This window comes from Esox lucius, chromosome 12 (assembly GCF_011004845.1).
Source record: "Esox lucius isolate fEsoLuc1 chromosome 12, fEsoLuc1.pri, whole genome shotgun sequence".
Classification (NCBI taxonomy): domain Eukaryota; kingdom Metazoa; phylum Chordata; class Actinopteri; order Esociformes; family Esocidae; genus Esox; species Esox lucius.
Window position 1 is genome coordinate 18,681,362 of NC_047580.1, and position 24,042 is coordinate 18,705,403.

General features: G+C 39.9%; 2 protein-coding genes across 7 annotated transcripts in view; one reads left to right on the forward strand and one right to left on the reverse strand.

Moving 5' to 3' along the window:
• The window catches only part of gripap1 (GRIP1 associated protein 1), a 50,424-nt gene extending 44,955 nt beyond the window's left edge, over positions 1 to 5,469 (reverse strand). For 2 of the 3 annotated variants that reach the window (XM_010891813.3, XM_010891812.3), the window contains exons 1-2: positions 4,647 to 4,961; positions 2,863 to 2,929 (exon numbers count right to left, since the gene is read on the reverse strand). In XM_010891813.3, the coding sequence (XP_010890115.2) occupies positions 2,863 to 2,929; positions 4,647 to 4,688 (109 nt within the window). In that variant the 5' untranslated portion in view covers positions 4,689 to 4,961. Of the gene's footprint in view, positions 1 to 2,862; positions 2,930 to 4,646; positions 4,962 to 5,290 lie in introns of those variants that run through there. The other variant, XM_010891811.3, reaches the window with a different exon arrangement.
• Positions 5,019 to 17,327, forward strand: ptpn18 (protein tyrosine phosphatase non-receptor type 18). 4 transcript variants are annotated; one of them, XM_020051763.2, is made up of 16 exons: positions 5,019 to 5,154; positions 5,692 to 5,750; positions 8,833 to 8,941; positions 9,022 to 9,098; positions 9,190 to 9,285; positions 10,044 to 10,082; positions 10,222 to 10,290; positions 10,524 to 10,586; positions 10,790 to 10,932; positions 11,317 to 11,383; positions 11,544 to 11,621; positions 13,268 to 13,351; positions 13,818 to 13,867; positions 14,740 to 15,044; positions 16,424 to 16,492; positions 16,654 to 17,327. In XM_020051763.2, the coding sequence occupies exons 1-16, from the start codon at positions 5,145 to 5,147 to the stop codon at positions 16,725 to 16,727; spliced, it is 1,392 nt and encodes a 463-aa protein (XP_019907322.2). In that variant the 5' UTR covers positions 5,019 to 5,144; the 3' UTR covers positions 16,728 to 17,327. The 4 variants fall into 4 exon arrangements, with proteins under 4 accessions (XP_019907322.2, XP_010890116.2, XP_010890119.2 ...); XM_010891814.3 differs by lacking the exon at positions 5,019 to 5,154 and having other exon boundaries at positions 5,551 to 5,750; XM_010891817.3 differs by lacking the exons at positions 5,019 to 5,154; positions 11,544 to 11,621 and having other exon boundaries at positions 5,553 to 5,750.
• Positions 17,328 to 24,042: the final 6,715 nt, after the last annotated feature.

Sequence of the window (24,042 nt, forward strand, 5' to 3'; positions counted from 1 at the left end):
AACCATCTGAAGTTTGCCAATGAACATCTGAATGATTCAGAGAACTGGGTGAAAGTGTTGTGGTCAGATGAGACCAAAATCGAGCTCTTTGGCATAAACTCAATGGAGGAGGAGGAATGCTGCCTATGACCCCAGGAACACCATCCCCACCGTCAAACATGGAGGTGGAAACATTATGCTTTAGGGGTGCTAAGGGGACCGGACAACTTCACCGCATCAAAGGGATGAAGGACGGGGCTATGTACCGTGAAATCTTGGGTGACAACCTCCTTACCTCAGCCAGGGCATTTGAAAATGGGTCGTGGATGGGTTTTCCAGCATGACAATGACCCAAAACACACAGCCAAGGCAACAAAGGAGTGGCTCAAGAAGAAGCACATTAAGGTCCTGGAGTCCTAGCCAGTCTCCATACCTTAATCCCATAGATCCCTCCACAGACCTTAATCCCTGTGGAAGGAGCTCAAGGTTCGAGTTGCCAAACATCAGCCTCGAAACCTTAATGACTTGGAGAAGATCTGCAAAGCGGAATTGCAAATTCATTTTTCTGTATTGTTTTGTTGTTATTCTGTCTCTCACTGTTCTAATAAACATACCATTAAAATTATAGACTGATAATTTCTTTGTCAGTGGGGAAACGTACAAAATCAGCAGGGGATCAAATACTTTTTTCACCAGTTCACCGCTATTCCCCTTGGTCTACTATTGATAGGCACTGACCACTACAGACCCGGAACACCCCACAAGGGCTGTTTTGGAGATGCTCTGACCCAGTCGTCTAGCCGTCACTCAGATCCTTGCCCATTTTTCCTGCTTCGATCACATCAACTTTGAGGACAGAATGTTCACTTGCTGCCTAATATATCCCACACACTGACAGGCCCCATGATAACGAGATTATCAGTGTTATTCACTTCACCTGTCAGTGGTCATAATGTTATGGCTGATCGGTGCATGTTTGTGTGTGTGTATCTATATCTATAGATAGATATACTATAATGTACGTCTATTTCCACCTCTATGGGCCACATTCACCAATTCAACACCAAAATAACAATGTACCAAGTTCATGACTGTAACTATTAAAATACCTAGTAGCGGGTGATTTTCATTGTGGTTTCGTGCGCACACTCTTAATTTCATGTTAAGTCTTAAGCCACATAGTAAAAATTACATTGACACTTAAGAAAACATCCATCATATTTGGAGCTCAAACTTGTATCCTCTTGCCTGAAGGGGGATGTATAATAACTAGTAAAATGAAGAAATGTGCTTCGATCAGTTACTTTTCTATAAACCACCGTGTGTAAGCTGCTATCTTCAGTAACCAAAACATCCGAAACGGAATGCATGTCAGTCAAACCTAAAACACTAACTGACAACTAATTGATTGTCAGGGCACAAGACTACGTTTTCCTGTTTTTGTTAGGTATGCAGTCAGGGTCAGACCTAAAAGAGTAGAGAACATTAGATTGATTTAGCAATTGCAATCATACATTTTAGTAATCGCCTTTGGCGCTGGCATGCTAGATTTCAAGGTGGCCAATGAGGAGCACTGCTAAAAAGAACAAATTGTTCACCAACTGCACATGAGTAATAGTTAATTGACAGGTTTTTCCTGCCATGTGATCCGTGTGTTTGTTGAGAAAGATGCCTGTCATCGTTTAGGGGAACAGGAAAATTGATCTGCGGTGTATATATTATATTTCTACAGAATGCATAGTGTCTGTAACATGCTGGATTGAGAGGGAGCCTGATTTGAACTTTGTAAATGGATTAGAATTTTGTTTTAGGCAAAATTATAAGCCTGTTGCATATGATCTCGGCTTCCTCGCTCACTCTGCTTTATCGCTCCACCTCTTTTGCCACTCCATTTTTACAATTCTCCTTGCACAGGGCAGTAGCTGTCAAGCCACGTGTTTCATGGAGAACTTTTTGTCAGAGCTGCGTGCTGTCCAGTTGACTCTCTTAAACTCCCAGAAAGGGCAGAACAACGTGTAACCCTGTACCTTCCAGAAGACCAGAACTGGAGTCAACAACACCAAGGGAGACGGTTGGGGGTTCTGGTGAGACTGAGACGTGGAGTGGCACGGCCTCCAGTATCAAGCACACTACTTGCCAACATGTAATCCACGGAGAACAAGGTAGACCAATGCAGAGCGAGGATCTCCTTCCAGAGAAACCACAAACACCGTAATGTCCTCTTTCTTTTTTTCACTGGGCTAACCCCAGCATCAAAACCAATTACATCCAGCCAGTGGGACCTACTGTTTGTCACCCCAATTGGCCAAAAGCTCACTCTGAAAAGAGGAGGGGTGGTGGTATCAGTTTGAAGACAAATTATTTGTGACGAGACGCTAACAGCATAAGAACATTTGAGAACTTCTGCTCCCCTAACATGGAATAACTGGTCCTTTTTACAGGGATTATTACCATGGCTTTGTACATCCTGCCCCAAGCCGACATCAACATTACCCACAATAAGCTTCACTGGCTACTCAACAAACTTGGAACCACATACTGGGAGGCTGCTTTTATACTGGTGGGAAACGTTACAAAGTTAAGAATCTTTTAGATAGTGCTCCAAAACTGCTACGAGTACACTGACTGCCCTACTCGCAGCAACAACCCATTCAGCCATGATGTACGACACTGCAGCATACATGGTGCACATCCGTGGCCTCCGTTCTGGAAATCAGACACTATCATAGCTCAGTTAGCCAGGAAATGTCAAGTTTGAAAGCAAGTGGTTCATAAATATGCAAACATATAACAAAGTACATGCTTTTCAGGGACCAATTTTGGCGTTGAAGAGACATGTTTACAACCAGTGGCCTGAAAGCGCATATTTAATATTACCCTTACCAGCTGTGTTCTTACGCAAGTCATCAGAGAGTTGGTAGTTCTGTGTCCGCAGCTCCAAAAGCTGAGCCTGAACACAGAGAGCAAAAGACGGTTATTATAGAATGAGTGGATGACTGGTAAAAGATGACACTGTAAAATGTAACATCTGATTGTGCGCTGCTTCATTTCTTCTTATGTGAGCTGCTTTTAGTGTGTTTAGAATACAAGATGTAATCACAACTGCACACTGAACTGTAATAGGATATCCTTTGTATGTTAACTAGGGGTATCAACTGTAAGGACCCGTGAGCACCAACATATAAAGTTCATAGGAAGACATCAAATTAGGGAATAGGCAAAGTCTTTTTCTTTTCTGGTTAGAAATACAGAATCATTTGGAGCTTGTGGAGGGGGACAGAAAAACTATTTACATTATATTTCTCTTTTTACGGGTCTATTCTGGCAAGTCTATTCAGGATACATGGCAGTGAATACATAACCTATCTATAATTAGGTTTTTCAGTAAAGCACAGATCTGGGAATAATTATATAATTCTGTTACCAGATGATGATCCATTTCACTTACAATAGTTCAATAAGTGAAATTGATAGTACTTATTTTCCAAAGGGAACCAGAAAACCATCGCAAATAGCATTTAGGTTTGTTCAAAATAACCTAACCTTTATGCTAGATTGGTAGTTCCACAAATAATGTTTGGTTTAAAAAGATGAAACATGCTGTTATCCAGCAGTCCCTGATTAACGCAAGGATTTTCAACCTCCGCCCTTCAGGTCAGTTCCACTCCATTGATTCATTGCAATCCCCAGTAAGGGACCTCAGACTCTAGGTGCAATTAATGATGAGATAGAAATATTGCAGGCTCCAACTCTTATAGTTTAATACCCGTGCCCTAAAGGCAGCAAGCCAGCTAGGCAAATGTTTGCTCACCAAACTCGTGACCCATCATCACTTCTGGTGTTAGCTAATCTGGTTATTACCAAGTAATGACAGCTAGCTAACTAGCTGTCTTTAGTTTCCAGTAAACTAATATGCTAACAAATACGTTAATTCCGACAGAACTTAGTGAGATACCTAAGTGAAAACAGACATTTGAAATCAATAATGTTGCATCAAAACCATAACAAAAAACAATGTACTTGCTAAGATCACGGAAAACCAGTGTCAAATGAAATTAGCAAGCAAGCTCCGTGATTCTCAACCCTCTCCTCGAGACACTAAAGCCTTTAAATATACAGTACTGAAGCTATTTGAGCCCTAAGCTACTGTACACCTGATCCAACGTATAAAAAAATTATAAACCCACTCAAAATGTGAATCGGGTTAACTAGTAAATGTACAACGACATTATAAAATGTATGGGAGTCCCCAAGAGGTTTCAAAAACGTAGCTATCTTGGCCAACGTTGTTGTAGTAGTAGCTAGCTAGCAAACTAGCACAACATTTAACCCGCAGGTGAAACATGAGACCAACTATTTGGGTCACTGAATGCATAGTTAGAATACAAAATAACAAAACCAACTAATCACGTGAAATGTTTTTGGAAGGTTAATGACTTGTTGACATCAGCGACATAGTAGTTCGCTACAGCCACATCCCTAACCCTGCTTTGAATGATGCTTTTGGCCTAGTTAGGGGAAGTTAGCTAGCTAGCTCGCTGGGTTCGTTAAACCTTTTCCGTTCTGTAGCTGAACAGCTTGGTGGCCAATCCAATTTTCAGGAAATGCTAAAAAAATCGCTGCAAACTTGAAACGACTAGATTTCAAAATTAAAGATGACAACCTACCTGCATTCGATGGAACTCCTCCTCCGATAGTGCCTGCGCCATCTTAATGTTGGAAGGAGCTAGGAACTAGGTATCTGTTGTTGTGTTCGGTTAAGCAGCAGGTCTATGATAAGACGGAGTCGGTGTGAAGAAGCGCTGCTGGGATTCCAAGTTGGCTATTGTATCCCATCCTCTGCATCCTATGAAAACGCACAGTATTTTTATGAGGAAGTATTATCTTAAGTGAGGACTTCGCTGTAGAGCGAGGGAGTTAACTATTAAACACGGTATTTCCCTTAATAGTCTGAACGTTATACAAAAGCCAGGTAATTGTTATTGCAGTAATCACTCCTGTCCAGTGGATGGAGCCGGGGTGAGTTCATTTGGAAATGGCCGGATAAAAGCAGTGCTTCGATTCATGGGTTGCACCCCAATAATAGTAATGCAGTGGTTGCATAAATATGAAGCATTTATGCAACACACCCACCCACCACCCAGGCATATTACCACCTTTTGTGCATGCTGAAAGGTATATAGCTAACGTTAGTCTGTAATTTTTGGTGTTGTAGCCTAAATCTTGTAACTATTTTTGCGGGTTATTCTTTTTTCGGGTTATGTGAGTCAGGCGGAGGTGCTGTGTATTGCAGAAAGATGGCTTTACTTACTCTTGACACCAGCGTGGTTAATTGCATATGCCAGTTATGATAGTCCATTCACTTGATTAAATGACCTGAAGCCTTTACAATGCGGAAAGCTGCATAGTAACACTGTAGTTACGGCACATAGGCTAATAATATGGAGAGAAATAAATCTTATTTAACACAGTCTGGAACCGTGTCTGATTGATAGCTTGCTACCAAAAAGTCCAACACTTTTGTTTTGTCGCGGATAACCCCTCAATGCGGAAAAGGGTTGTGGCTTCGGCTATCACATAGTTTGGGAGATAATAAATGCCATTTGTACGTGCGTTGTTTCGAATGGTTCTACTGAAGTGTGCTGACTTCCATTTTAAAAGTTAAGTTCACTTGGATAACCCCAACGATGGAGCACCTGTCTATATTCGTAGGTCAGATGTCTTTGGCAGATGAAAGCAGAGCAGAGAGCAGAATCTCATCCGAATATACTGTAAGTGGGTATCCTAAGTGGTGTGACCAACACCATACCTTTCTAATGTCAGTTTAAAATGCATTCCTATAGAGGTACTATTATACCAGATTTTATTTAAGATTTAATTACGTCATGATTCATGACACTTCATGGGACTTTTTAATACTGGCATTATATTCATCAGTTGATTGTTGTAAGTAAATAAAATACGTATGCAGTACCAGTCAAAACTTTGGAGACACGTATCTATTCAAGTAATTGTGTCCAAACTGTGTATGTGTATATTTATATGTACATAAAGATGCGTGCATGATATGTAACCGGTCTAATTATGCACTTGTTCATTTGTAGAAATGGGGGGATCCAGAGGATATTTAAAAAATGAAGTTGCTACAAAAAGGCTACTAAAATGTTTTCCCTTTAGTATTGATGGAAATGTTGCGTCTTCCTTTCTGCGTAGTAATATTAAATGCATGTTCCATAAAGACATTTACAAAAATCAGGGGCATATGTCTGTAAGGCACATTTATGTTGAAATGTAAATCCCTACACAGAAGTGACCCAGTTGTTTAGTTTTGTTTTCACGTTGTACTAAATTGAATAGTGATATTTGCAGAAGTTTGTTTTGCAACAGACTGTTGGTTTTTGTTCTTCTTATGTCGGAACCGCTGTCAAGTTAGGTATGTTCTTTTTTACTTTATTTCCTTTAGTTCAATATTAAGTTACTGATTAACTCTGAGTCCTTTGTAACATTTCCTGCAGATAGTAAAACCGCGTTTTGGAAAAAAGTTGGGAAAAATGCAAATAAAATGCAAATAAAAACAGAATGCAATGATGTGTATGTTTACCACTGCTTTGCACCACCTCTCCTTATAACAACGCACTGCGTCTGACAACCGAGAAAACCAATTGCTGTAGTTTTGAAGGTGGAGTGTTCTCCCATTCTTGTTTGATATAAGAATTGCAGCTTCTCAACAGTTCAGGGTCTGGGAGCACAGACCCCGCAAGATCAGTGACCCATGCTCTACGTTTTTGGTGAAAGTACATTCGTTGAGTCATCAAAACATAACATAGTACAATTCTTTCAGTTTAATCATTGTCAATCATAATCCAAGACCAAAAAGACTCTTTGAAGTGCTGAAGGTCATCTGTTACAGTTTATTTCCCTGTTCACATCTGGCCGAACTGTACATTACCCATCACAACTGACAGAAAATAATTTCCATAATTTCATTCCCATAATCAAGTGTGATCAATTGCCTTCTACAATCATTGATGCAAAAACAACTATATTTTATTGCAACATGGGTTTATTGTCTAATCATTTGTAACAAATACTCTCTGATAGAAATAAAATAAATGTACATTTATTTAGCAGCCTTCCCGCAGGAGTGAGACAGCCAAAAATCCAGAAGTGTCAGAATAAAGAGCTCCGGTTGGAATGTGATGTTAGAACATTACCTGAAGGTAGGGAGGGGAAGTTCCCTTTGCTGCTTTTCATGCAAGCATCAGGAATCCAGTGGAGTGAGTGGAGGGGCAGGGTGACATGGGAGACTTTGGTACCTTTGAACACCTATGTGGGCTGCTGCATTTTGGATAAGTTGCACGGGTTTGGTGGCACATGCCGGGAGCCCTAGCAATAGTATGTTGCAGTGTTACCTCTATTGGTAACTTTGTCGCATCCTGTGTGAGGAGATGCCAGCCAGACATTCAGAGAAGAAGAGTTGATGGTCGTCCGCAGAGCAATGATAGCCAAGATATAAAAGTCTTTGTGTATAGAGAGGACCTAGAACCGTGCCTTGGGGAACACCAGGAGTAAGTAGCTGCAGGGCAGACACATATCCACTCCATGTCACCTGGAAGGAGCGACCTGGCATGGAGGATGCAATTCAAGAGTGTGCAGGGCTTGAGATGCCCAGATCGGAGAGGTTGATGAACAAGATCTGATTTTGAAGGCAGCAGATATATTTAGGAGGATAAGAACAGAGGAAAGAAAGAGTTGGCTTGAGCATTGTGAAGAGCTTCTGTTACCTAGAGGAGAACAGACTTGGTCAAGCAGCATGTCTTGAAGCCTGACTGGTTTGGGTTGAGATTTTACTGAGAGAGACAACAGGACTGTTTATCAGATGGCACACTCAAGTTTCTTTGAAAATAATTATGGAAGGGATACCGGTCTGTTGTTTTTGACATCAGGGGGGTCAAGTGTTATTTTATTTTTCTGTGGGGTGACTGACTTTTGAAGTGAGGATGAACACAGCCAATGCTCATTTGATACGATTAAATGTGTATATTGTCTGGTGACCTGACATCACTAGCTGCAAGATCATAAATATCATCTGGAGAGAGCAGGAAAAAAGCAGTTAATATACTGACTGGTATGTTATGTGAGCAACCAGTGGACCCTCTAGGCTGAGTAAATTAGGTGCGGATGTCATCAACCTTCTTTTGAAAGTGGTTGACATTTATCTGCTAAGAGGGAGGAAAAGGATGGTGGACTGGGGAGTGAGGAGAAGCTGGAAAAAATTTCCTGGGGTTTGATGAAGAAGCATGCCATTTTTTAAAATGATAAAAGTGGCTTTTGCAGCAGAAAGAGAGGAAGAGAAGATAGCAGCGTTGGAGTGACATCATGCTAGGTCATCCTGATTTTAATTCCTCCATTTCCTCTCAGCTACCCAAAGCCTCCTCCTGTGAGCTTTACCTGTTTGACATTCTGTCCTAATATAGACATGTGGTGAGAAGCAGTGTCTACGTAGAGGAGAACAGTCTTGGTCGAGTGACCTGGCTGATTCTGCAACTGTCTGATGTCTACCACATATGCCTGCAACTCTGCAATAAAGTCTGTGTCCAATTCGAGGCCCTTAATTCGTATATTAATTTATACATAAATAGCATGCCACATTCATTATTTTGTCATTTACTGTCACCTGTCTGTGCTACTGTAGAAACTGGAGTGTTACCACCAATGGTTATTAATGAGTAAAAAGTTGTTTAGTTGGGCCTCACTTGAAACTTCTAGGCTTGCTGTCCATCTACATCTCCTTTTTTCAGTTTCAACATGAATATTTTAACTAAACTAATTTTTTCTTCTATGTGTTTAAAGAATATTCGTGCTTGTTCTTCTAACATCAAGAAAGATTTGGGCCTTACGACGGAAACTGGGGCGTTAAAGGACAATGTGAAAAAAAACCGGTACAAAGACATTTTACCATGTAAGCCAAACAATGGACACAAAAATATTCTTTTTTTTTTTTGCCGAACTTTGAATAAAAACAATTGTTCCTTTTTACAGATGATCAAACCCGTGTGCCCCTAACTCTATTGACCAGGGAGAATGATTCAGACTATATCAACGCCAGCTTCATTAAGGTACAGAATAGCTGTCTTATTCAGTTACTGTTGATCATCATTCAGCTCAATGTAAAGCTGATGGTTCTGCTATATCGCCTTTATCCTCTAGGGTGCAACAAAGACCAGAAAATACATAGCAACCCAAGGCCCTCTGAGCAACACTTTGGTGGACTTCTGGCGAATGATTTGGCAGTATGATGTAAAGGTACAGAAGATTATATTACGTTTCTTAATAACTCAATTGTAACTCGAACAGTAGCTCTGTTTACATGTATTGTCCTATATTTCTACATCAGAGCTACCCACACTGGGTCCAGGTGGGCCATTGCATCGCATAATGTTAAAAAAATATAAAAAATAAATCTATCTAATAGATCTATCTAATAGATCTATCTAATAGATCTATCTATATGCTATCATTTGGAACTTCCAATCGCCCAAATGAAAAGTATACAGTCAGGCATCCTGTGATTTTGTTATAATGTTTGATTGTAAGGTCACAGTAGCAATTTAAAAATGAATTTGTAAACGTATTTAAACATTCCGAATGTTCTCTCTGCTGGCAAAATGGAAAGTCAGGTGTTCCTCAGGATTAGAATTCAACCCATAGTAACGCCCATCACCTGCCCCTTCTGAACATGTTTTATAATGATGTATTAAATCTCTTGAAATGTGTCAATACAAGCCAATCTCAAATCTACATTAAAGTAAACGTTTTAAAGAAACATTAGAAAATTGTGTAATTTAAATATTTTGTGCTTGTTCTTTGGACTGTGTTATTAAATTTTTTTTGTACAGCTTTGTGGGGCTATGACTCAAAAGTAACCTTAATTAGTTCACAGGAGGTCACAATGTACAAGTTATGGAACTTCGGTTCTACATATATATAAAATAGAAGACCACGAAGGTAAATAATGGAAGTAATTTCTTCAAACATTTGTTTTCTTTTGTAAACCTGTTTAGGTCATCATTATGGCTTGCAGAGAATTTGAAAATGGAAAGGTAAATTGCCCTTTTCTTCACCTTTTATTTACAAAGAAAAACTGGAGGTGTTAAAGAATTATAATGCATCAGATTTATAAACCTTTGACATTTGTGTCTACTTTTCTTTTAACATTTAATTTTGTCCTGTGTCTTATAGAAAAAGTGTGAGTGCTACTGGACAACTTTCAAAGAAACAGCGCCTTTTGGTCCCTTTATAGTCTCAAATGTATGTTACTCTAAGAATACACAGACCACAGAATTTCTAGTAGTACCATCATAGCTAACCACTGACACCAATGTCTGTGCTCAGTTTTACTAATAATGAGGAGGTTCCTTATTAGCTAACAGCAAATATGTGTCAGTTTTATAGGTGTACTCTTTTTTTAAATGCACATTAAGAAATATTAGAACAGTCTTATTGTTATATTGAATGGGCTAAATGTTTTAATTCCTTTGCAGAATGAGGAATCCAGCCCAAATGAGGAAGTAGTTGCTCGGACTCTGACAGTGCAGTATCATGATGTAAGCACTAATTTAAAAGAATTGTAATTTTGATATTTTTTCTGCTAGCCACATTAGTGAAGTCATTCTTCATAATAGTACAATGGAATCAGTGTGATGTTCTAACAAGTTTCTATGTTTCCTCTTTGGATAATCTTACATTGTTTTAACTTTTTAAACAAGCCAATGTAGTCTTATGCAAACTATGTTTTCTGCATGTCTAGGAAACACGGACCATCTCTCAATACCAATACACAGCTTGGCCAGATCATGACATTCCATACAAAGCTGATGGTGTTTTAGGAATGATGGATATGGCCCGGAAAACCCAGGGAAACAACACAAGTCCCATTCTCATCCACTGCAGGTCTGTTGGTCTCCTACTCTACACGTGACCTGCAGCACAGCCCGAATGCCAATCTGTAATTACTGACTGGAGGACGTTTTGTGCTCCGGAACTGTTGATGTTCAGAAACAGATTATGATCCATATGCCCATTAAAATTCATCAATGTACTGTATATAATTCAATGTTATTTATCACAAGGCCACATGTACTCCTTGAGCTCCATGCATTTAAATGATGCCATTTAAGATGAAGTGAGACATGTTAAATATTCAGGACCTGATGTCTGTTGTTGCAATGCCAGACTCATGTCAGTGTTGGGCCTTCTGTGGTTCAGTTTGAGTATTATCAGGATTTGAATGGAGCTGACCAGATCATATATTTTCTTACTTGACTGTATTTTCAGTGCTGGTTGTGGAAGAACGGGGGTGATTTGTGTCCTCGATTATGTCCATGAGCTTCTCGTGACAAAGGTATTGCTGCAAATGTTCAATGGTGTACATTGTTAGCATCGTTTTGGTGGAATTGGTAACATGGTACAATATGTAGACGTTATCTCTAAATAACAAAATGTAGAGATAAATCAGTGGTGACGAGTGTTTGGGTAAATGCATGCGCTTATTTCTACACCAGCAAATCAAAGAACATTTTAGTATCCAGGACATTGTAATAGAACTGAGGAGACAGAGGCCATCAGCTGTTCAGACAAAGGTATTTTATTTATCATGTATAAGATGTACAGTGGGGAGAACAAGTATTTGATATACTGCCGATTTTGCAGGTTTTCCCACTTATAAAGCATATAGAAGTCTGTAATTTATATCATATGTACTCAACTGTGAGTGACGGAATCTAAAACAAAAACCCAGAAAATCACATTGTATGATTTCTAAGTAATCATTTGCATTTTATTGCATGACATAAGTATTTGATACATCAGAAAAGCAGAACTTAATATTTGGTACAGAAACCTTTGTTTGCAATTACAGAGATTATACGTTTCTTGTAGATTTGCACACACTGCAGCAGGGATTTTAGCCCACTCCCCCTTACAGGGGTTGTCGCTGGGCAATACAGACTTTCAGCTCCCTCCAAAGATTTTTTATTGGGTTCAGGTCTGGAGACTGGGTAGGCCACTCCAGGACCTTGAGATGCTTCTTACGGAGCCACTCCTTAGTTGCCCTGGCTGTGTGTTTCGGGGTCGTTGTCATGCTGGAAGACCCAGCCACGACCCATCTTCAATGCTCTTACTGAGGTAAGGAGGTTGTTGGCCAAGATCTGGCGATACATGGCCCCATCCATCCTCCCCTCAATACGGTGCAGTCATCCTGTCCCCTTTGTAGAAAAGCATCCCCAAGGAAGGATGTTTCCTCCTCCATGCTTCAAGGTTGGGATGGTGTTCTTGGGGTTGTACTCATCCTTCTTCTTCCTCCAAACACGGCGAGTGGAGTTTTGACCAAAAAGCTCTATTTTTGTCTCATCAGACCACATAACCTTCTCCCATTCCTCCTCTGATCATCCAGATGGTCATTGGCAAACTTCAGATGGGCCTGGACATGCACTGGCTTGAGCAGGGGGACCTTGCGTGCCCTGCAGGATTTGAATCCATGACGGCATAGTGTGTTACTAATGGTTTTCTTTGAGACTGTGGTCCCAGCTCTCTTCAGGTCATTGACCAGGTCCTGCCGTGTAGTTCTGGGCTGATCCCTCACGTTCCTCATGATCATTGATGACCCACGAGGTGAGATCTTGCATGGAGCCCCAGACCGAGGGACATTGACCGTCATCTTGAACTTCTTCCATTTTCTAATAATTGTGCCAACAGTTGTTGCCTTCTCACCAAGCTGCTTGCCTATTGTCCTGTAGCCCATCCCAGCCTTGTGCAGTTCTACAATTTTATCCCTGATGTCCTTACACAGCTCTCTGGTCTTGGCCATTGTGGAGAGGTTGGAGTGTGTTTGATTGAGTGTTTGGACAGGTGTCTTTTATACAGGTAACGAGTTCAAACAGGTGCAGTTAATACATCTAATGAGTGGAGATCAGGAGGGCTCTCTGTGAGAGCCGTAATTCTTACTGGTTGGTAGGTGATCAAATACCTATGTCATGCAATAAAATGCTAATTCATTATTTAAAATTTTTAAAGATTTTCTGGATTTTTGTTTTAGATTCCGTCTCTCACAGTTGAAGGGTACCTATGATAAAAAATAACAGACCTCTACATGCTTTGCAATAGGAAAACCTGCAAAATCAGCAGTGTATCAAATACTTCTTCTCCCCAAAGTATATGTATATGTAATTTATTAGGTCATACATTCTGGAATACCCACATGTAGGAACAATATTTTATCTCCACCCAGGAGCAGTATCAGTTTTTGTTTTCTGCCGTGGCTTACATGTTTGAGAAGGCTTTACATGAGAACAATTACCAGAATCTGACCGAGGTAAGAGAGAAACTACTGCTTTAGCTGTATAGTATTGTTTTTGTAATTTCTGTCTTCAACAGCTAGGTGTCAACATTTTTACTGGCATCCATGAGCAAGCATAAGACACAGGGGCATGCAGTATCAAGTCTGTGTTGAGGTTAGAAAGCTGATACAATTTAAAAATAACTTTAACTTCAACCACCTGAGTTTTTTGATGACACAAAACTCAGAACCCCGTCTGTTAATTTTGTTTTGCATTTTATCAGGTCATATTGCATAAACATCTGAGATTTCAGTGGGAAAGTCTTGTCAGAAAAAAATAAGTAGAAATGTTAAGCAGGAAACATCCGGCCTACATGCTTCCTCTATATGCAAATAAGGGCACATAGAAGAGGCTGTTCAAACATTTTCATATAGAGCAGTGCTTGCAGTTTGGAGACAGTTTAAAACCTCACTAATGTAATTTTGATGTTGTTGTTAATAGAGTAATAAACCTCTCTGTGGTGACGTTGGGTCTGAGAAGACATATACGAGGTGAGAGCAAATATTATTTCTTCATTCTGTAGGGTGTGGTGTTCATGGTCATACACAATGACAACAACAGTTGTGACTTTAATAAGCAGCCTGAGATAATAATACAGCACAGTAAGGTGCTCAGATATAATGGGAAACAGTTGACTATAAGGTTAGTAAAAAGGGCGAGAAAGAGTTTTCGAGACTAAGGAAAGAAAGAATGCTTCCCTTTTTTTGCAAGTGAGTCCACAGTAATATGTTTCTGTTCTGTGTTTGCCTATTTTCCATCCTATGTGTCTAGGTGATAAGGTGTAGTGTAGTTAGGCATATGAATACTAAGTTATTTAGTAGTTGTTATACTGTATTGTTAACACACCTGGCTGTATTTGACAAATAGTTCAGCAAATAGTTCCCTATTAATATTTAAATGTGAATGGTATAATGAAACAATGTTGTGGTACACATTGATTGTGAAGTAAAAATAAATAGGTCAGCTGTTTTTAACTGTACATTTGACAGAACTTTAGGACTCAGCGTCCTTGAAGCAGATAGCAGATAGATTTTATCATGATTGTACTACTAAAAATGTGTTACGTTGCAGAGGAAGTGAAGACTGGCTGTTAAACTTCACTTTCACACTTTCCTGGCTCCCAGATGTTATATTGTTGCAGAGAAACCCTCAGCTTGCAACACAGGCTTAGAGAGAAAATTATGTGTTTCTCTGTAAACAATAACATGTTAAATTAGCGTATCTGTAATCCTGTAGCAATCTCAATTAATCACATACAATCACCATGGCTCAGAGTGAACAGAAACAACTGAAACAATGCTAGAGTTGTACACTTCACTTTTCGTTGTTTGTGGAACTTGCATTTACATCCACTTGTCTTTAGGGATTCTAGTTTGCAGCCTAAGGAGCCAAAACATCTCCAACGGAAGATGAATGACACCTATGCTGTTGTCAACAAGTCCAAACAGCTCCCACCACCAGAGTCTTCCGTCACTCCACTCAGCACTCTCCATCACTATGACAACGCAGAACTGGGCACATCCAAATGTCCTGTCGGTGCTGTCTATAGCTCAGTCAAGCCCAAGACCAGGTGTCCTCCAGCCAACCTGCCTCCAGCTGCCTCAAGCGTATATGACACAGCGAGACCATCCAATCACATGCTTGAAAAGGCCTTGTCGACTGTCTCAGGTGATCCCAAAATGCTGAGACTAAAGAGAATTAGGCCTTGGTTTTGTTTTTGTCAGTACATTTTTAAATGAGAATTGCAATCAATAATCTACTAACCTCCGTCCAGTGCCGGGAAACACATCCAACAAGGATTATCATTAACATTGAGCATGCATTACAAGGGCATACACCGTAATTCTTGGCAAGACGTTGATGGTTGTTCATTCAGTTCCCTGATAGCTACGTATATTAGCGTATATTAGGGCTGTCAAAGTTAACACGTTAACGCATGTGATACATTTAAATTGCTTAATGCCAAACATTTGTTTTGTCGCCGTTTTAGGTTTTTGAGCCAGAACCATTCATAGCTGACAACATTACAGAAGCTGACTGCAGTAGTTTCTCTACCTTTTGGTTGCTTGAAGGGACCAGGTCCAAAGTCAACCATTGAAAATAAACAGTATAAACCAGTTACTGAAGTGTTTTTCTGTACCCTGGGGGCACCATTCAGAAATGATCTGTTGGTCAATATTTTGTGATCGCTAAACCTCTTGTCAACGTGTGGCCAAAACATGGAGCTGCTACCTTCAATTAATCTTTAAAGAAAAAAACATTTATTAAACATTTACAATAAAAACCACCAGCGAGACCACTTGGAAGAATTGTTTTTCCTTATTTCTTGTAATCTCTAAAGACAAATTAGTGTAGTCTGTCTGCTCTATTTTTGAGCTACATGTTGATAAAATGTTAGGCAATCACTCGAGGGGACTATTTACCCACTGGGCATTTTGAAATAGTCACCATAGGGTACAGAAATACTACTTAGCCCACTTTACTAACAGATATCAGAGATCAGATATGATCTAGCCACGACCAATGTACAGGGCTGTCTCTTGTGATGCAGCAGCAGGTGCGTGACACACAAGACTTTACCAGAACACTGTTTTTCGTGTAAAAAATGACAGAAGTCAAATACAAATATGTGTCAGATTTTTATCTGTTATAGAATGTTTTGTGCCCTGAATTACAAATAGCTCATTAACTACAGTTTGAGTTCAATAGAGCAACATGTGAACACCAGTCACAGGGATTACTAACGCTTTACTGAATATGTCTTACTTTTTTAATCAGATAATTGGTTATTTACGGCCAAATGTGACCATATTGCAGTTAATATAGAAGATTATGTAATTAATCACAATTATTTTAATTGTTTGACAACACTAATATACAATATACACATTTGTAATCAGATTTTTAATGTTTTTATCTGTAAAGGGATTTGAGATATTTAATATGGACGTAATAAATTATAATTAGAAATCATATTTAAATAATTATATACAGTATTTTAAAGTCTTTAAGAAAATACATTTTTGCTTTTTACCATTCCTCAACAGACGATGATTATGAATATGTCTTGGGTCCTAACATAGACGAGACCAACACCTCTACTCCTGGTGGAATGGGTGAATATCTGCCTGATCTTATTCCAATATAATAATGTCACTATCTAAGATCACAAGTAAAATCTTCAGGACTGGATGTCAAAACAAGGATATGTAAACTGCTACATGTACTTGCAGGTGTCTTTAACTAATTCCAACCACATTTCTCAACTGTCCCTCAGGGTTCAACTGTCGCATTAAAAAACCCAAGGGCCCTCGGGACCCCCCAGCGGAGTGGAGTCGTGTGGAGAGATGATACAGCAGCCAGGCCTGGCAACACTTTAATCATCCACTTCATAAGCAATGGGAAGGGACACTTTAGAAGATTTATTCAAACTTGCTTTGTGATTTGAAAAAGATCAGTCTTAATCGCATCTGAAAGATTCAGCTGTCTGTAGTTTATAAAGCAGTGTTTTCCATTTTATCTGCTGTGCCGTCTGTTATTTCCGTTTATATATTTTCCAGATATTTTGTACAGTCACTATTTATTTGGTGTGGTTTATATTGCTGATGTAAGGAACACTGTGAAAAAAGAATTCTGGATGGCAATTTAATCCCTTAAATATATTAATTGGCAGACGTGTCTCAGATATAAAAGCTCTTTTGTCAGACACAAAAGATGTTCTCTGGCCAAAAGGTGTGCTCTGTAGAAGGAGCTTTGCTCTGAAACAAGTTGAAATGAAATGTTGCCCTCCAGAAACCCTATTCACACCTAGTTAGGCTTTTATTTTAGCAATATAATTTTTAATAACTGAGTTTGAGCACAGCTCTTTTCAGCAATCTATTATTAAACAATTGTAAGACCGTTATTGAATACTATTATCCACTGGTTTAAATAACAATACAATACCATAAAGCTCTGGTAGTTACCAACAGGGGTCACTATAGTAACATAAGCTAATTATCCTTTAATTATTTACCAAACAGGTACTGTATTGTAAAATGGGTGTTCACAACTGCACTCTTTATTGTTTTTATGTCTTCCCACTGCTAATGAGGACTAGATTAAATGTATTCAAGATTATTTTAATTAAATATGTGTTAAGCCTGATTACCACACAGTTACTGTGATGTAGAGATAGAGCTAAATGTTCTGGGTATCACAATAAAAACAACATTCTGCAATGAAAAACTGGTTGTTGAACATTATGTGCTGAATATAGCTTTGTGGAATTTATCTCAGACTTTTGTGGCTTGTGCTGTTATTGTGTTTCAGTCTCAGAAATTGAGACCCAACTTCATACAGTCTGAAATGAACATCTGTGTACAGTATTTGCTAGAAACTGAGTTTATTGTTTGTCTCCTGAAGTCTAAATCAACAATACACTTTAATGTCAAACACATTGCTGCTACTGGTTTAAATATGTGTTTCTATAGAAACTTCCCATCTAACATATTACTCCAGCAACTGAGATGCAATCCCGGGACGAGCATCAGAAATTTAGAGTATGTTTGTTTTAGGAAGAAAAAAAGCTACACTTGAGGGGTGATGCTAACAATCACTTGATTTTCTACTGGCCAGTGCCTTTGGGATGTCAGGAGTTTAAACTGGGCTGGATGGCTAATCCGATTCAGCAGATGTTAATGTGAAATGAGAATCTAATGACCTTCTGCTATGACTTCCCAACCCAAGCCTCCAGCTATCTCATAGAAACCTCTCACACAGTTTTAGCCCCTGAGCACAAACACGCACATTAAAATGCACTAAAGCAGAAAACACATTTTGACCTATTCTGATGTTTTGTTTTGTTTTTGCTGGTTTGTCTGATATATTGATGGGTGATCTCCCCTTAAGCGATCAATTGAATCTTACCTTGCCATAAATGAATCAGAGGAAAATGTGCCTCTATAGTAACTGATATACTGACTGGGATGTATTTGCTTTGTGTAAATACCATAGGAAAAAAAAAAGATGTTGATGGTTTTTTATGATAGTTAATGTTTTGGGTGAGTAAAATGCAGATGGTCTTCACCTCCTGTCTTTTTTATGTCTTTTTAAAACGTCCTGATTGGTCCATATCTTGCATCTGATACTGATGTGTATCTTGCCGCCGATGTCATTACGCATTTGTTTTCTTATTTCAATTACCGTTTGTAAGTCAAAGGTTTCCATTTTGTATTAAGTCCTTTCCTTTCTTATGCAATCAAATATCAATAACAGTGTATATTGATGAATGATGAAGAAAATGATTCATTCTCTTGTTCAGTGTTGTTCTAGTAACAAAATAAATACTGGGGGAGGGTTCTGTCCTTTAAGACTAGGTGTGTTGGCATAGGATGAATCTGAGCTGCAGTTGGTTTGAGCCAAAAGTGAAGTAGAGAGAAGGGGTGATGGGGAGCTGGTTTGGACTGGTGTCAGCGTGCTGTAAGAGAGGAAGGAGGGAGGGGAAGAGGCTGGTTTCAATTAAAGACCTGGCAGGACTGGATGCTCAGTAGTTTGACTGGTGAAAAGAGGCAAAAGTTCAATAGCCATAATGAAATCCACATAATGACATTATTATGACATTTTGACCCACCGAAAGTCCACCAGATTATGTCATGGCTGAGGAATGTGCAATGAGTTAGAGTGCATCTTTAAGATTGTCTGATACTGTGTCTGGGCTTTCTGTGGTGCTTAAAAGATAAAATGTTGTCTAAGAAATGAAACACAGAAAATGAACATTTAGTAATTGACAAAAATATGCTCATTGATTTTACTCATCTCTCATGTACAGAACTGTGTTACTGACTGGGCCTGGCTCCCTTATCCATGTTCAATTACTCCCCTCTGTTCATCAGTGTTGTTCTATCTTGGTGCCTTTGTCAGTTCCCTCTAGACTTCAAACAGTCACAAAATGTGTTTATTGATTATTGAATTGATAATGGGGTTAAAGGACACATGCAACATATGTCCCCACTACTCCCCACCAAATTGGTTGTATCCCTAGAATTTAAATCTTATATAAATAGTTTGATTCTTTTAAAACAATGATCAACTCATGAGGAAATAGCTTTATAGTCAACCCAGGAAGTAATTTGTTTGAATTATGTGTTTCCTACAACTTCCCTAGTTCTAACACTTTGGAAGCATCATTTGCACAATGTTTTTGAGGTGCTTTAGTGTCTGGGGCTGTCCTTTAAGCTACAGTGTTATGTTAAGATGAACTGAATGCTCCCCAGTTCCCTTTAAACATGCCTGTGAGTTAGATTCTCTGGGGCAGAGGGATGGGGTGTATGAAGTTTGGGAGTGACCGTGATTACAGCAAAGGATGCTGGTCCTGTGTGCTAGACCTGTGGTTTTACACCCCCCTGAAACTTTATACATAATATTCTCTGCCTCCTTCCCCCCATCTCTTTCTCCCCTTCTCTCTCTTTCCTCTCTCAGTCTCTCACTTCAACCACAAAGTACAGCTCTTTCTGAAATAGCAGGAGCAGGGGGGGATGGAAGAGAGTGTGTTGCGTGGCAGTGGCTTTGTAGATGCTGCTCCAAGACTTGGGGTGTAGGCTCAAAAAGTTGAAAGGAGACCACAGGCATGTATGAATTTGAATTCAAGTGGAAAGGCCTGTGTATCAGTGAATAACAGCGGCATGCCAAATTACCGCTGACTTCACCCATCTCTGATACCAGCTCTTACCTACTGTCCTACCTACTGTGATGCCCTGAGTAGAGACCATTTGTATTGACCTCTAAATAGCTGTGCATTTCATACTTGCAACTTCGTCTTTATATAAACAATTTGTGTTTTCTTTTCTTGTTGCTCTATTCTATTAGTACACCACATACTGTAGATTTGGCATAAAATGTTGATTTTACTTGATGAATTACCACAAGCAATTTCCTGTCAATCAAGTTGCAAAATGCTTGGAGAACTTTGCCAGATATCTATGCTGTGTTTAGTATAAACTGAAACGTAATTTCCCCCCTGGAATATATCACCGATTGGAAGAGTGTGAATGCTACTGTTGGGGGCAAAGCACAAAGAATAGTTGCTTAGCAACTGTTTCAGCTCCACTTTGAAGTTTTCTTCATTTTTCTTTGCAATATGGGTCAAAAAAACTATGGAAATGGTAAACTATAATAAACTGCTGTAATATGGTGCATTATGAGGCGTACACAGTGCTTCTCTTTCTTTTTACTGTGTATTGTCACACTTGATACGTTTTCTGTCATGTTTCATTTTAAGAGTTTCAGATTAGTTTTCCATTACAAACCCAAGGAAACAAACACATTTGAAAGAAAATCAGCATACACACCACTCCATGAAAGGTCAATGTGCATGTACAATGATGCATACACACCACTCCATGAAAGGCTTGTGTGAATATACAATGATACGGAACTACTGGCGTGGTTTTAACAAAACTCATGAGACACAGGCTTAAACATTCAGATTGTTCCTTTTCCACCTCACTGTGGTTTGGGGAAGAGGGTGTTCTCTGTGGTCTCAGCCCTCTAAACTACACACATGATTTCACCAGCAGCTGCAGTGGCTTATAGGGGCCAGATGTGAGGCTCATGAGACTGAAACTGCAGCACGGGGAAAAGAGCAGCCTGGGGACAGGCCTAAGCACCCAGTCAATGAGAGGCATTGTCATGCATGCTGCAGCCCTTTTTATGGTGACTTGAGCAAATTAACAGGGAGTAGGCATCAATTTACACGTAGATTCCTACTGCGTTGTAAAACATGTGTTAGCCAAGTCTCTCTCTCTTTCTGTGTGTGTCATCAACATGAAGTTTTATCTTGACCTGTTTCGCAACTTAAAGCCCTGTGGTGGACTTGTCTCATAACAATTCTAAATGTCTGCTCTTTTGCACTGGGATACTACTATATTGTTAAGTAAATTTGATTCTAGGAACTACAAAACCTGGTTTTCTAGGAATTGAGGAAAGCTTTAGTTGGGATTGAGGTAACTACAAATCATTGTCAAATGTATAATTGTGAAAACAGGACACCTGCTGTGATTATATGCTTCATTACATTTGTATTTTTACACTTTAGTCATTTAGCAGACATTTTTATCCATAACAACTTACAGTAAGTACATTTTAAGAAAGATAGGTGACACAACCACACAGGTTAGCAGTGAGTGCATTCTAATCATTTAACTGTGTGTTGGAAAGAAAATCTTACAAACAATAAGCAAGGAACTCTATGAAAAGGAAAATTTTCAAATGTATTTTTGAAAATGGGCAGAGGTTCCACCAATGCCAGGACAGAGAAGAATTTTGACTGTGTGGATCATGAACTGCCCAAGGCAAAAGACCTTAACTCGCCTGAGTGTGGAACTGAGAAAAAGTACTTTAAAGTAGTTTTTTGTCCAGCCAAATTAACTGTAGGCAGAATATTGGAAATGTGTCAATTCTTTGTTTTTTACATAAAAATACATAAAAATCTTGAGCTCAAATTCGGGATCTTTGACCCTTATTTGGAAGTTAATGTACTCTGCTTTTGCATTGTCTGCAAAATAATAAGGGGTCATGCCAAGGCAAAAGGTATCAACTTCCATTTGATCACTCACTTGGTTGCGGATCACTATTATATAGATATCATGTTAACATTTGTATTGTTTATTTTGTTTGTCAAGTAGTTAGCCTAAGATTGCTAACAAGTAATTTTAGTAGCTTGCCTATCTATCTATCCTTCCATCAATCTGTTTATGTTGTAGCCTAGTAATACATGTATATAACACCATAACTCAGTAACTTCACTTCACTGATGCGCAGCAAAACAAAGGCAGAGTACCTTATTAACTCAGTAGGTTTTACAGAGTGCAGCGAAACAAAGAAAAAGGACCGTAACTGATGTTACGGGATTCTGCCTTGGCTTCTCTAGGGCATTTGGAAGATACAACAAAGACAACACACTATTTTCTCCATAAAACAACAAAACTGACTCAAGATATTTGTCCACATGATCTTTAATGTTGCAAAAATGCCTTTGCACGGCAGCCAAGAGGCCTGAATTGACTGAACGAAATGCCTGGGTAGTGAAATAGGGTTTAACCAATGTCTGAAGGTAGGATGGAAAAGCTCCTTTTGTTGCTCTGTGGACATGGGAGAGCTTAGGTTGCTCTGTGGCCATAGGAGTTTGAGCACGAGGCGGGCCTCTGCATTCTGAATGAGTTGCAGTGGTTTGGTTCCACATGCTGGGAGTTCCACCAAGAGTGAGTTGCAGTAATCCAGACATGAAATGACAAGTGCCTGTATTAGTAACTATGCTGCTTCCAGTGTGGTGAAAGTTCATACTCTACAAATATTGTAAAGCATCAATCTGCAGGAGTGAGTCACTGCCTTGATATTAGCAGTAAACGACAGGTTGTTAACTAGGGTCACACCAAGGTCCTTTTCACTCTGCGAGGGGGACACTGTGCAGTCCCCAAGAAGAGAAGCTCAGCCTTGTCAACATTAAGCTTGGTGGTGGGTGGGCTGACACCCAAGCAGAGATATCAGCCAGGCATGCAGAGATGTGTTGTCACCTGGGATTTGGAAGGCGGAAAGAGGGGGAATAACTGTCATCTCCATGGCAGTGATAGGAGATCATGTGTGGATATGACAGAGCCAGGGACTTGGTGTATAAAGAGAAGAGGAGAGAGCCTTAAACATAGCCTTGGGGAACGCCAGTAGTAAGAGGCTTCCTGGCAGGCACAGATCCTCTCCACGTCATCTGGTAGGTGCAGCCTACCAGATGGCGTGGGATGTGCTGAGCCTGAGATGCCCTGATCAGAGAGGATGGAAAGTAGGATGTGATGGTTCACAGTGTCAAAGGCAGCGGATAGATTCAAGAGGATGAGAACAGAGGAGACAGAGTTAGCTTGGGTATTAAAGAGCTTCTATTACATAGAGGAGTGCAATCTCAGTCACGTGGCCCATTTTGAAGCCTGACTGCTTTTGGTCAAGGAAATTGCTCTGAGAGAGGTAACACCAGAGTTGGTTGGAGAAAGCACACTCAAGTATCTAGAGAAGGAAAGACAAAAGGGATATCAGAGAGTGCAAGTGTTAGAGGGGAGTCTACTGGGTCACACCCAGGGGTCAGGTACAAGGTGATGTGTGAGGTAGGATTGTTGGAGAAGCTCCAGATATGGTCTGGGGAAGGGAGGAGTGGTTCGTTTTAGAGGAAGAAGCTTGGAATTTTGAGTGATATAGAAGTAGCTGTAGCAGCAGATAAGAAATATGGTCTTCCTACAATTTTGTACAACTTCCCAAAACCTTCTTCTGTGAGCTTGCAGTGAGTCATTTAACCACGGCGCGGAAGAGAGCCGAGCTGAACGGGAAGGAAGGTGAGAGTCATAGGACTTGGAAAGCAAGGCCCGTATGGTGGAAAAGGCAGGCTCAGGAGACAGAAGGGAGAAGGATTTAGGAGGTGGGAGTGACAGTAGGATAGAGGATTACAGAGCAGTTGGGGAGACAGAACCGGTGTTGCGGCGGCATGGTGGGACGTGGGTGGGAACTGAATGTGTAGGGGTGGAGGAAAGAGAAGGAGACTAAGAAGTGGTCAGACGACTAGAGCGGGGTAGTGGTGAGACCGAAAGCATACAGAAAAGATGTTATCAAGTTCACTGCTTTTTGAGTAGGGGTTGACTGGAAAAGGGTG